The 14,520-nt window shown below is 45.8% G+C and overlaps 1 protein-coding gene across 8 annotated transcripts in view; it reads left to right on the top strand.

The window, feature by feature from the left end:
* SRRM3 (serine/arginine repetitive matrix 3) overlaps positions 1–14,520 on the top strand; it is a 598,168-nt gene that overhangs the window by 472,859 nt on the left and 110,789 nt on the right. For all 8 annotated transcript variants that reach the window (XM_073665425.1, XM_073665430.1, XM_073665431.1 and 5 more), the window contains one exon: positions 6,190–6,270. In XM_073665425.1, the coding sequence (XP_073521526.1) occupies positions 6,190–6,270 (81 nt within the window). The remainder of the gene's footprint in view (positions 1–6,189; positions 6,271–14,520) is intronic.

Raw genomic sequence — 14,520 nt, 5'->3', positions numbered from 1 at the left:
CCTGCCCTGCTTCTGCCCGCTGCTCCGGCAGTCCTGTCCTGCCCTGCTTCTGCCCGCTGCTCCGGCAGTCCTGTCCTGCCCTGCTTCTGCCCGCTGCTCCGGCAGTCCTGTCCTGCCCTGCTTCTGCCCGCTGCTCCGGCAGTCCTGTCCTGCCCTGCTTCTGCCCGCTGCTCCGGCAGTCCTGTCCTGCCCTGCTTCTGCCCGCTGCTCCGGCAGTCCTGTCCTGCCCTGCTTCTGCCCGCTGCTCCGGCAGTCCTGTCCTGCCCTGCTTCTGCCCGCTGCTCCGGCAGTCCTGTCCTGCCCTGCTTGTGCTCGCTGCTCCGGCAGTCCTGTCCTGCCCTGCTTGTGCTCGCTGCTCCTGCAGCCCCGTCCTGCTCTGTTCTTGCCCACCGCTTCGGGCGTTCCCTCTCTGCTGTGGTTGTCTACCGCATCTGCGGTTCTGTGACCCAGTCTGTACTGGGTCTTAACCTTTCTGTGCTCCAGCCCGTCCTTTCGGCCAGTACCTCCCTGCCTGCATACTCGCCTGTATCCACCCATCTGCATACCAGCCGTGTTTGCTTATATCCACCAGTCTGTGCCAGCCTAACCTGCCTGTTCCTGAGTCCCAGTGTGTACTGGGTCCTATCCCGCCTGTGTTCCTACCTGCTAGTGCCTCCCTGTCTGCACTCTAGCTGTGCTTGCCTTTACCCCCCTGCCTGCATACCCGCCTGCCTGCATACCAGTCGTGCCTGCCTATACCCTCCAGTCTGTGTGCCAGCCTACCAGCCTGTTCCTGTATTCCCCTGTGTGGGTCAACAGCCGTGTCCGGGGTCTGTCCTGGAGTAGCACCTGGTCCCTCTGCTCGGTTCCTCCTTGGTGCACTGGCGTCGTATGCCGTCGTGCGACCCTGGTCGGATCGGGTGAATACTTAGTCACGCCCCTCCAGGCATTCACTCTCCGGCACGGTCCAGTGGAATCACTACCAATCCCACGCACACGCCGCTTAGCCCGGGCGTGTGCATAACAGATAGGGACAGTTTGGGGGATATTTTGAGCAGATAGCACAGTGAGAGGCAATTATTCAGAGGTACAGCAAGGGAGATATTTTCATTCATGGGGCAGTATAATGATACTTCTATTTTTAAGAGCACCGTGTCGGAAAGTTCTGCTGAAGATAGAGTTGAGGGAAGTCTGCAGAGAGGAGCTCTGGGCATGACATCTCATCATGGTGTCTACTATGACAAAAGGGTTGGAGACAAAAGAGATGTGAACGAAGATGTCATATATAAGGTGCCTGGATGTAAATATTTATTTGTGATACTGACTACGCCTCATCAGTATTGTGGTTCCTGTATTTTTCTGCAGTCTGATGATGACTAGTAACAATAACTCCCAGTATCTCTTTACTATTATTAAGGACCTTCTGGGAGTTGCAGGTTGACGTTTTACAAGTGTATATGGGGCTAACCTGAAACTGCAATTGATCACTATGCTAAGCTTGGTGATGTATTTCTGTACTTACGGTGGTTCTGGTGATATACTCATGTACTGATGGTGGTTCTGGTGATGTATTAATTTAATGGTGGTGGTACTGGCTCTGCATTCATGTACTGATGGTGGTTATGGCTCTGTATTCATGTACTGATGATGCTTCTGGCACTGCATTCTACTGATGATGCTTCTGGCACTGCATTCATGTACTGACGGTGGTTTTGGTGCTGTATTCATGTACTGACGGTGGTTCTGGCTCTGCATTTATGCACTGACAGTGGTTGTGGTGCTGCATTCATGTACTGATGGTGGTTCTGTCGCTGCATTCATGTACTAATGGTCAGGGATACCTAAGCTACTGCAATGCCCTACAGGTAAACAACATGGCAGATCAGACTAACTATACTGCATTTCTAATTGTAGGTATTTTCTAATATTATTATTACTACAACTACTACATATTGGGATAGGATCTTGGACATGGGAATACCCCTTTAAGTTCAGTTTGAACCAAGTCTAAAAATACTGGCGCATTTTTGCCTCACTGGAATCAAACTGGCAGTTGCATATGGATTCCAGCAGCTGTCAGTTAGATTCATTATTCCCTCTATCAGGTCATTATTTGAAACCGTAAAACAGGCACAATAATGACATCTAAGGGATACAGCATCCTAAATCCAGATGTTTAACCCCTTGGATGCTGCAGTTACTAATAGCCAAAGCATCTAAGTTTGATAATGCTGCTTGCGTAACAGTCCAAACTATGAAAATATCACAGAGTTTGTTCCACACGGAAAAAAGCTGTAAAAAACACACATCACTAGAATTGCTGTTTTGTTTTTTTTGCTCACCTCACCCCTAACAATCAGCAAAACCAATCAATGAAAAAATTACATAGTTGTGGCTCTGAGAAAATGACATGAAACCTTGTTTATTTTTTAAGATTTTTTTTTTCATTTAAGTAGCAAAAGTAATGACAACTATATAAGTTTGATACATAAACATACTGACCCTGAAAAGAAAGTTAACATGTCACTTTTACAACACCATAAATACACCAAAAACAAATCCCACAAAAACAATTCTCCACCTAGATTCTTTTTCTTTCTCTTTTTTTTAGTATGTTCTCTATATTCTAAGATCTAACAACAAAAAAAATAAAGCAAATATTCTTGTTGCCAACACTTTTGCCATTCCCCATCCTTATCACTCCTTTCCTCATTGTCACCACTCTCAGTAACATATCATCAAGGAGTTCATGAAAATAAATTGCTCTAGCAGTTGTCACGCATTAATGTATTCATATAAAATCTCTGCTTACAGCCGTGCTCAGACATTTTTACTAGCTGTGAGCAGTGCTATCAAAAGTTGGCAACAGTTTTTTTTTGGCCAAATTCGTCACTTCAAAGGCTCCTTCAAAGATGCCAAACTCTTCTGAAGAACTTGGGAAGGTTGTAGTTGTAACGCTCTGCCGAGCTGACATTTTAGAAGTGCATAGATAGCTTAGAAATGTTAACACTTTAGAATAATGTTACTTGTAGCAATGACAATGCGATCATTTGGTAATGTACATAGAAGAGCCTGGTAGAGTAGAAAGCCATTTATACGTTCGACTGATCTCCTATCTAAGCAAGAGTCTTTCTCTGCAGAGTTTCATTGTGAGCACTGCGGCAAAAGGACTTTTTTGAGAGGTCTTTGTAATGAGGGGCTGAAGTGAAGAGGTCACAGGGACAAGGTACCCAATGTCTGACCATTAATGATGGCTGGTTTAATGTCTATGTGAAAGAAGCAGGAATTCAAGCAGCAAATTGCTGGTCACAGGGGAGATGAGATAAATCCGCTCACTATGTGCCACTGAAGATGATTGATTTTTAACGGCTCCTGATTAAATGCTTTAAATGGTGAAAAATGTCTGCCCTCTGCCGTATAATAATTTTCATTATTAATGCCGCTCGTTAAAGGATAAGCGGAATAGAAAGGAGGGCTGGACTGGGGGAGTGGAGAAATTAGACTTTTGAAAAATAGTCATTGAGCAACAGTGGTGAATAGAGAATCCGACAAAAAGAATGGAATGAAATGAAGATGTATTCATTTCTGTTCCTTTCAGGTTAGCCGCTAAAATGTGTCAAATGTGATACATCTTATCTGTGTCTGGTGAATGCAGGCAAAGTATCTTACCGATAAAACCTTAAGAAAAAAATAATAATATAAAGGCAAAATAATAAATGAAATAATGCAGGTTTTTTTAATTATTTTTTCTTTTGTATGATTATCATTTTGTCCTACTTTATCTCGGCTACCATTAAGGTCCATACGTCAACCACATTTGTGAGCCAAAACCAGAAGTGGCTCCAAACCACAGAACAGGAAAAATCGTTCATTAGTTTTTCTCTTTGTAGCGTCTACTCCTGTTTTTCGTTTAAAAATACTGATATAAAACACTGATGTAATACTGAAATGTGAATAAGGTTACGCTGGCCTGGCACTTTCCACAAGGAGAAACATTTCTCCTTAAAGGGGTGGTCTGAAGTCAAAGTTAATTTCATTCTTAATCCCTATCTATTTAGTGCTATAATCTAAGCTATTTTCTAATATACTTATATTAAAAATTCCCTTCCGCTCCTTAAGTATACTATCTAACTGCTATTCTATTTTTTCCCTACTTCCTGCATGATGACGCTTGGTTTGAGAATCCCAATGCATGCTGGGATACTCAAACAAAGCTTCATCATAGCAGATATCAGAGGCTACCGTCACTGTCACATCCCCCTCCCTGAAACAAAATGTCATCAGTGACTCTTGTTTCTGGGGCTGTGCTAGTCCTTGCTTGGTCCCTGCGCGTTGTGCACTGTGCGATCTGCACACTGACAGCGTCCACTCTGTTGTCGTCTCAGATTAGTATCAGCCGGCAAGAGAGTGTGTGGTCAGAATATACGGCATGCAGGAGACTAGCGTTGCCCCCGATAGTGATGTCTCCTGCATGCCGGGTATTCTGACACCGCTCTATTGGCGGCTGATTATTACTGATCTAACCTGACAACAGAGTGGACGCTGTCAGTGTGCAGATCGCACAGTGCACAGCTCGGGACACAGCAGGGACAAGCACAGCCCCTAAAAAGAGTGTCACTGATGATGCTTTGTTTCAGGGAGGGGGCTGTGACAGTGACCGCATCCTCTGCAACCTGCTCTGATGACGCTTCCTTTGAGTATCCCAGCATGCACTGGGATTCTCAAACGGAGCGTCATCACACAGGAAGTTGGAAAAAATAGAATAGCAGTTAGATAGTGTAGTTAGGGAACAGTAGGGAATTTTTAATACAAGCATATTAGAAAATAGCTTCGATTACAGCACTAAATAGAGATTTAGAATGAAATTTAGTTTGACTTCAGACCATCCCTTTAAATTCCTTGTCAGATGGCTCTCATCCAGCCAAATTAGACCTCCTGCATTGCACTAAGGAGGTGCAATCAGCCCTGAAACACATGTCTGCAAATGGAATTTCTGGTTTGGTTTTTTATCTTAAATCATGTGGCAAGTTACAGGCATAATGGATGAAACGTTCCAATAGAAGTCTGTGGGCACACGGATGACATCAGTGCCCAATCTGTGTGCTGTCCCTGATTAACATTGTAATGTATACAAGATGCTCTCTAATTTATTTATCCATATTGGAAAATCACTTTTGAAAAACTGATGGTAAATCCTGACAAACTGCCCAAACACTGATGAAACTCAGATCCAAAACACTGATGACACCATTTTTTATCCTATGTGAACAAACACGGATGTCAGATTGTGGCCTTAGTGCTCACTCAGACATCCATGCAAATCGTTCCGAGCATGGACCGCTAATGTACGGACTGGCCGCGCATCTGCCAACTGGATTGTGACAGCTTCATGTATTCTATGAGGCTGTCACTCGCGGGTCAGGAGACCAGCGGCCAGTCTGTCTATTATGGTTGGGGATCCATGGATGTCTGCATGATCCTTTGGTCTGATGGTCCAATGAGGGTGTTTTTAACTCTTTCTTTCTCTTTATTGTAACTGCTCTCAGCTGAATTATAACCCCGGACCACATCAAAGTTGAACATGCAGAGAAACAAGGAGTCTATATAAGCAAAACATGGCAACAACTTTGAATGAAACTGAATTGCAAAAATCCCCCAAGTAAATGCATTTAAAGGGGTTGTCCACTACTTGGACAACCCCTTCTCAATCTGAATGCTTTGAGAAGGGCTTGTTCTAGTAGTGGACAACCCCTTTAGGTAATAAAAAAAATGACCACAGAGGTGGAAACCCCTTTAAAGAGGTTGTCTACTATTGAATAATAAATGTCTGACAGGCTGGGGTCCGACACCTGGCACCCTTGCTTATCAGCTGTTATCGGTGTCGCGGCAGCGCTGGCCAGAAGCATTTACTTGAAGAGCTGGCCATCTACTTTTAATGGCCGCAGCAGGGCAATACACATCCTGCCTCTGCCACTACAAGTAGACGGCCAGCACCGCAAGTGAGTACTTCCTGCTCCCGACCCTGATAACAGCTGATAAGCAGGGGTGCCGGGTGTCGGCCCCCGGCCGATCAAACATTGATGATCCTAAAGATAGGCCATCATTGTAAAAGTAGTGGAAAATCTCTTTAACTGAATTATATTTTTGTTAAAACTAGCATATAACTGTTAAAATAAACTGCCTAAATAAAAGTTCTTTATTTTCCCTTAGGACACATAGAAGACTGAGCAGCTCAGGTTCACCTCCTCCAAAAAAAAGAAAGAAGAAGAAATCTGGACATAAAAGAAGCCGGTGAGTCAATGTGCTATCCATCTCCCAGTGCTTGCTATGTGTCTGTACTTAATCAGACTAACCTGCTGGGCCAGAGCCACCAGTAGAAACTAATGATAAATTGGCAACATTTAGAAGCTATTACAGCTCCTCTGCAATGCAGTAGCCGTATTCTTTCTAATTAGTTTTCCAGATGAATGGAAAGATGCTATCTGTAGACATGAATAAATAGTGCATAGGGGTGTCAGTCAATAAATAGTATTAAGCATCCATTCTGCCATGAAATTTAAAGCAATATGTGAAGATCAGTGCTTGTTCATCTTTGACCCAACAGAAAACTGCACAGTTTTATTTTAGAATATTAAGAATTTACTGAAAGTGTAAATGTAATGTCAACATTTCTGAAGTTGGTGATGTTGGGTCACTGCTGTTTCACAGGACAGATATTTAAGATCTGAGTATGGACCTTGATGTCCTGACAGGCCTCGGGTCTCCTGATTAGAACTCAACAGCCTCATTTGTGCCTATGATGCACCTGAGTTCAGGTAAGGAGACCTGCGGTCAGTCTTGACACTGCAGTCCGTACTCGGATCTTGAATGTCGGATTTGTGATCTGTTTTCTGCCCAATCCGAAATGAGGCATGGCGAGATGTTGCTACTTAGCGGATGGGACATTTGTTGAGGCATGTGGCCTATTCTGAATGATAGATCACATACATGATGTCTGTGTCAACTGTGTGTTGAATAGTCCCTCTCGTTTTCAGCAGCCTCTCCTCATGCCCAATGTCAAATGTAAGAGAGTAGCACTGCAAAACCACTTATAAGGGATTTATGGGCATCATGGTAGCTCAGTGGTGAGGACTGTGGCTTTGCAGCGCTGGGGTCCTAGGTTCAAATCCCACCAAGGACGACATCTGTAAGGAGTTTGTATGTTCTCACCATGTTTGCGTGGGTTTCCTCCTACACTCCAAAGACATACTGTTTGAGAATCTAGATTGTGAGTGCCAGTGGACACAGCAATGTCACTGTAAAGATCTACAAATATGATGGCGCTATATGAACAAACATGATAAATACTTTACCTAATCTTTTATCAGATTGCCTAAAATAAGAGAAAAGGGATTGCAATTTTTCCAAGAAACAGCACCACTCTGGTCATTTAGTTGTATCAGGTTCAAGCTGACCTTCATTGACTTGAATAGGAATGAACTGCAATACCAACCACAGTCATTGGATGAGCGTGGTACTGTTTCTCTAAAAGAAAATGTGGACCTTTTTTTCTAATCCTGGATAAAACCTTCCACTGCTGCATGTGTACATCAGCTACTAATAAAAAGCGTTTCTCACTATGGTGGACCTGACCTGTTTGCGCTGTATTAAATTAAAAATTACAGTTCTATGCCTCCTCCAAGCATCAATATTTTGGTCAGTTTTTTGTATCAGTATTAGGCCACATTCACACGATCAGTATTTGGTCAGTATTCTACATCAGTATTTGTAAGCCAAAATAAGGGGAGGAATATTCAGAGGAAAAGTATAATGGAAACAAATGCACCACTTCTGCATTTTTCACCCACTTCTGGCTTTGGCTTGGAAGTGGCGTAGCACTGCAATACAGAACCAAATGCTGAACGTGTGAATGTAGCCTTGGTTGAGCAAAAACATCCCACGATGTCATGATGGGGTCTGGTAAACAATGGAGACGCAAAGAATGCACGGCCACAGATGCCATCTGCTCTGCAGTAGTGAGGACTGTCCTGGTCTGGCTGCCAACGTACTGCTGTGTTAAAGATGACATGCTATCTTATTTTTATCCTTAGCAAAAACAGCCATAAACACGTCCCTATAGCAAGATGTCATTTATGTAAATGCAATGTGTGAATAGGAATTCTTAAATTCCCATATACTACTGCTATACAGCTGGCTGCTATGGTTAAACACTATGGAAAAAATGGCGTTAATTGGGTTTCCAAAGATTTATTCTTATACTGGAGTAACAGTTAGGGGTTATTATTCCAGGGCTGGGTCATCTTGTGCTTATCACAGAGTATTTATTAGCAATTCCCAGTCTAAGTATAGCCGGGTACTCCATCACTTTAATTTAATTTATTGGAATTCTTCCACAGATATCCGGCTTTAGAACTAACCAACATTTTTTAAATGACTAAAGCACTTTGCGTTTGGCTGCCACAGTATCTTATGTCCTAGCATCCGTCTAACTAGACTGTAATGCAGGGTATGAGCTCATGCTGCAGTCATTACAGATCACCTTACAGAGATAGGAGCTCGCTGATCCAGTACCCTCCTGCCATAGACGTGAACACAAACACAATATTAATATTTACTGGAGCATTATTCATGGCTAAGCTGCAAGCATTTTAGAAGTATCTAATAAGTGCTGTAGACAATCTGATATCCAATCCTTTTATATACACTATAGGTAGTAAATGTATAAAGTAAAAGCATTGCATGCTCTTCTAACCGAAATGCTAATGGATGTTTGTATCTTATTGTCAGGGAAATATTGAGAAAATATTAACAATTTCTCCCAAAACTCTGAAGCCCCTCTCACCCCTCCCTTATCCCCCATCTGTCACAAGAGGAGAGCTGTTTGTCCAGTATCTGTCTCTTTGAAACTTATCACAAACAGTAGAAGTGACTTGTAAAGCTATAACCTAATTAAAATGTGAGGGTCTTTCTCCCTGGCAGAAGCAGGGGATGATTAGACACAGGCTTGCAATCAATTTGCACGTAACTGTTGAAACTTGATTCCCGGGATGTCAAAGGGAGTTTTAGCCGAAGCCCCAGTCCGACCGGAGCCAATATGAAATATGGAATAACTGAAGTTCTATAATTCTGATAATAATGGGACCCATATTTTTAGTGACAGGGTCAGCCAAAGAACAAGATGCTTATTTTTTCGTAGCCGTAAGCCCCTCCAGGGAGCTGTGGCGCAAAAGTAACAAAATAGCAGATCACAACTACGCCACGTGTGGTCTCTGTTTTGATAAAAACATGAAGCCCACATGATGTCAGCACAAGGGGCGTGTGGGTAGGTCCCCTCTTCGGCATAAAAGAGCAGACTGAAGATTGATCCATATTCTTTGCCATAGGGGGGTTCAGATACTATAAGCAACGGATCCTGTTTGATAACAGTCTAATCAAATTGGGGAGCCCCTCCTCCACCTATATTGAATCGTCTCAGCAATCGTATAGTAAGTCTTCTTTAATCCTGTTTTATTTTGTGTAACTGTCTAATCTGTATTGTAATTGTCCCCTTTGTAAAATCCTTGTAGATTTTTCCTAAACACTGCCTCCCTTTTGGATTAAATATAAAATGTAATAGTTCTGTTTCTTTTGTTCTGTAATCGTTCCCTTCCCTGAAGCCATATTCTACCAGAACGCAGGCGTCCGCCCAGGCCTGTAATATATTTCAAATCTGGGCGGTGGTAGCAGCGAATAATATTAATAATTGGGTTATTGCGACGCTGACAGTGACCGAACGGGGGGCGTATATACATATTCCATGCTTTGGAATCCGGAGGTGTGACGCTGGTCGCTTGCTGATACCTACATAGTGAGTAGGTGGGACTGTGTGCTTGCGGATCCCTGATGAAATCCTGACAGAGTGACGGCAACAGTGAGATATTGTGTGATCACCCCGATGTTGTCTCTGTGAATCCCTGACAAATTGGTGACAAGCGGTGGGGTATTACAGAACATCAGTGGCTGGATTGAGCAATCATTCCTGCCACTGAAAACTTGCACGGTTATTTCGAGAATTCTGTGCAGAGGTTTAAGAAATCAGACTCAGTGTTTTAATATTTTTTCTATCTGGGACATTACTGTACGTGTAACAGTTGCATTCTCTCCCCTTCTCTTGTTTTTCTGTCCTATCTTTAATTTGGCAACGATGGCAACACATGAAGAGCCGTGGTATACCCAGCAGTCGAAGGTCACTCTCACTGCCCCCTGTGAGCTGTGACAGATTGACCTCACGGGCAAAAACAAGGCCCAAATAAATCTGAACTGTTGCAATCTGCCGCAGAGCCAGTCCAACAGCCAAGCCCTGATGATGGGGCGGCCAGGAAAGGCTCGGATGGCGCTGCTTCAGCGGTCCCACCTGTGATTGCCAGCCATACCCGCAGCCAGGGTAGTGTGGACACCCACCTGCAGATGGCCTTGGAGCAGCTTGCCGCAGACGATCTTGACAGACGACCGCAGCTGATCCTGAAATTCCAGGAGCGAGAGGCTGAGAGAGCTGAGCGCCAGGCCCAAGCTGACCGTGAGGAACGTCAGGCGCAAGCTGACCGACAGGCTGCTGAACAGCAGCGACAGTACCAGCTGGAGCTAGCTCGGATTCAGAAGGAGTCATCCACCCTGCAGATCCATGAGTCCAACAGCACCAACAGCTTTAAACCCCTTCCGGAGAATTTTCCTGTAATGGAGAAAGACGGGAACTTGGACATATTTTTGCGTGGGTTTGAAAAAGCCTGCAGGCAGTACCAGCTGCCTGAAGCCCAGTAAGCCAGGTATTTAACCCCAGGGCTCAGAGGCCTTCAACGCGGACCACATGACAGCTACACTAACATGGTAGATGGGCTCAGGACCAACTTTGAGCAGTGGATCCGAGGACTGTCAGTCACCACCTCCGAGGACCTGAAGGATCTGATGGTGAAGGACCAGTTTCTTCGTCTTTGCCCTGTGGAGGTGAGACAGTTTGTGCTGGACTGGGAGCCAAAGGAAGCCACCAAAGCAGCCCAGATCGCGGATGCCTATGAGGCCAACCGCACACCAGAGGTGTGGAAGTCAGCTGCCGCCAGCTGGAGAGAGGGTAAGCCGCCAACCATCCCCAGTGCTCCAGCCAGCAGGCCCTCAGCGGTTCCTGCCTCATCTTCCAGCACATGGCCTGCATTTGACTCCCGTAAGTGTTATATTTGTGACCAAACAGGTCCCATCAGCCTTGTCTGCCCAGAGAGACAGAAGATGAACATCATATCTGAGGCCCAGGGCCTACTGCAGCCATTCTGTTTGTGGGTGGGGCGGTTGGTTGGGCCTGTGAGAACCTACAACCGGTTACTGTGGGCAACACCATTACTGTTGGCCTTAAGGACACTGGCGCAGAACGTACCCTCATCCGACCGGAGTTTGTGTTACCAGAGGAACTCATTCCTGTGAAAACCCTGGTTGTCACTGGTTTTGGGGGTGTTCGCCGTCCCATACTGATGGCCCTAGTTTTCCTGGACTGGGGTGCGGGGAGGGGGTTAAGGGAAGTGGGAGTGTTGGAGAAACTCCCCACTAACGTGCTATTGGGAACTGATCTGGGACGGTTGGTTGCCCGATTTCCTGACAACCCTCCCAGATCTGATATGGCATGTAATGCCACTGTTAATAATGTCAATGTGATGTATAATAAAAGTGTGTTTTGTGGTAAAGGGGAACTTATCTACCTCACCCCACGAGGTGATGCTGCTGTGGATCCCTTAAAATGAGCCAGCATAAATGCTACGGGCAATGGGAGCAGTCACGGACGCAGGGAAGCAAGTCGTCCAGTGCAGGTGACCAGTGTCACGCCAGATAGTGACCTGGTCAGCGGCAGCTGCCCCAAGACTAGCACAGCTCCAGAGGGGATGAGACAGGATGGGGAGAAACACGGGGATCATAGGGAAGGTGGTCCCTTGCCGCCGACCAGGGTCACGGCGGACTGTGACATGGCCGGTCATAGCTCTCCCCTAGTGAGCACGGCTCCCAAGGTAGGCCCCCCAACTGGGCAACGTGAAAGAAAGGTGTGCCTCCCTGTCTGTCAGGAGTATGAGAGGAAGGTACCCATAGCCTGTCAGAGGTGTGGGGAAAATGTATCCCGAACCGGTCAGGGTGATTGGAAAGCTGGATCCCCAGTCGGTCAGGGTGGTGGGCAAGTTGGGTCCATGGCTTGTCGGATCAGCAGGGAAGGTGGGCCAGGAGGTGGGCTTAAAGTAGCGATCTTTAAATCAGCCCCTACGCCACCTCAAAGAGGAAGACATGTCAGGGAAATATTGAGAAAATATTAACAATTTCTCCCAAAACTCTGAACCCCTCTCACCCCTCCCTTATCCCCCATCTTTCACAAGAGGAGATCTGACAATCCAGTATCTGTCTCTCTGCAAACTTTCACCTACAGTAGAAGTGACTTGTAAAGCTATAACCTAATTAAAATGCGAGGAACTTTCTCCCTGGCAGAAGCAGGGGATGATTAGACACAGGCTTGCAATCAGTTTACACCTAACTGTTGAAACTTGATTCCCGGGGCGTCAAAGGGAGTTTAGCCGAAGCCCTAGTCCGACCGGAGCCGATATGAAATATGGAATAACTGAAGCTCCATAATTCTGATAATAATGGCACCCATATTTTTAGTGGCAGGGTCAGCCAAGGAACAAGATGCTTATTTTTTTGTAGCCGTAAACCCCTCCAGGGAGCTGTGGCGCAAAAGTAACAAAATGGCAGATCACAACTATGCCATGTGTGGTCTCTAAATTAAGGGAAATTATGAAACGGAAAATATGGCATTGCTTGCAAGCTTCTGCGAGCAATCAGGGATGAATTATCACAGAAAGTATCATTTTTAATAAAAACATGAAGGGTGATGCCCAGCCCACATGATGTCGGCACAAGGGGTGTGTGGGTAGGTCCCCTCTTCGGCATGAAAGAGCCGACTGAAAATTGATCCATATTCTTTGCCAGGGGGATATAGGTACTATAAGTGTGATGAAAGCCGGCCGGTGGGTGCAGCTCTCTGGCGCCCCCTTACCTCTCAGGTCAGTCAAGGTACTGCACCTAGAGAAAGTAGTGCCAGGTAGCTGCAACCAGCGCAGGGAACACGGTAGAGTGTTATCCCCTCAACGTCACTAAACCGTAACGTCACTACACAGCACAACTCGCTAGCGCCCTCTTAGCCTCAGGTCAGTCAAGGAACTGCACCTAGGATAAGCGGTCGCCAGAGAGACTGTCCTGTAACCTACTGGGTATCGGGGCCCTCTGTAGTGAGGGCGGTATATATATCTTCCTTGGCCGCGCCAGGAATATATATATCTGAACCTCCGACCGTCACTACCAGCCTTCCCCAATCCCCAGTTGGTATGCTGCCACCAGTCCCTATTTTAGATATACGCCCAGTCCGTGAATGGGCCTATATCGGGTCAGGAAACAACCCTGGGTAGCGTTTTTGGCTTGAGCCGAGCTCACACGGACGTGCGTTCGTTATGCAGAATAAAAGGCAGGCCCACAATTACTTGAGGTAATTGATTATAATAATACACTAGATACACGATATACAACTAAATATACACAGGTATAAGGTCAGGCTAAACTATACAACAATGGAATACAACACACAGAATCACCACAGCATATCAGTTACCGGTTTCTTGATTTTCTTGTGACGCAGGGAGAGGATTCTGCGGTCGCAGGCACGGTTCTTTGTTATAGGCTGAGGCCTACCACCGCATGGTCAAACTGCTCCTCCCCTTGGTGGCCTCAGCTGGTGCTCAGATGTTCAGCACCCCACTCTTGGGTCAAGACTGACTTATCTCTTGTCTGTCCTGCTATCTTACCTGCCCCGTCCCGCCCACTGCTGGTGAGGTCAGCTGGCTCAGTCTCCACCCTCAGGTCTAACTTCGATCAGAAGCCCAAATTCTAAGGAACCCAATAACTTCTTCTGGGATGGTCTCAGGATACCCCCAGGGGTTCCCATGGATTCGGGCCGCCGTAACCGACCTTTTGATATCAATTATGATACCATACGGTCCTCAGGAATGGCTCAGCGCTATATCTTGGCTTCCAGAGCACGTACCAACGTCTACCGCGGAGGCTTGTGTACGCAATGGCTCCGGGACGCCATGATATTTTTTATTGGCCCATCCCACGCAACATGCGTGTACTATTCATGTTTCTATATCTTATGCCTCCATGCTTGTGACAGACAAAGAAACTAGTCCTATGGGACAAATGGTCAGTTACAGATGGACGAAGCACCCCCCCCTGCTGGCTGTGTTTCCTCTCGAAGTCTTTGAAGCTCCTAGCATTCAAGTGTTAAGTAGGCCCTGGGGCTTCTTATCTTACAGGAGCCTGGATGGGGGGAAACTATCTAGTTGACGTTTTAACAGAAGGTCCCAAGGGTGGGGGCTGCTGAAGTGTGGCCATCCCTGGATATGATTTATCATTACCAAGATGGCGGCTACGGGTTCATCACACCTCCCCCTATACGAAGGCGCGAGGGGGTAGCACATTCCTGTT

Source organism: Phyllobates terribilis, unplaced genomic scaffold, assembly GCF_046119375.1.
Source record: "Phyllobates terribilis strain yellow unplaced genomic scaffold, ASM4611937v1 Scaffold_2__4_contigs__length_985480577, whole genome shotgun sequence".
Lineage (NCBI taxonomy): Eukaryota > Metazoa > Chordata > Amphibia > Anura > Dendrobatidae > Phyllobates > Phyllobates terribilis.
The sequence above is the reverse complement of the archived record's forward strand: the minus strand, read 5'-3'. Positions and strand labels throughout refer to the sequence as shown.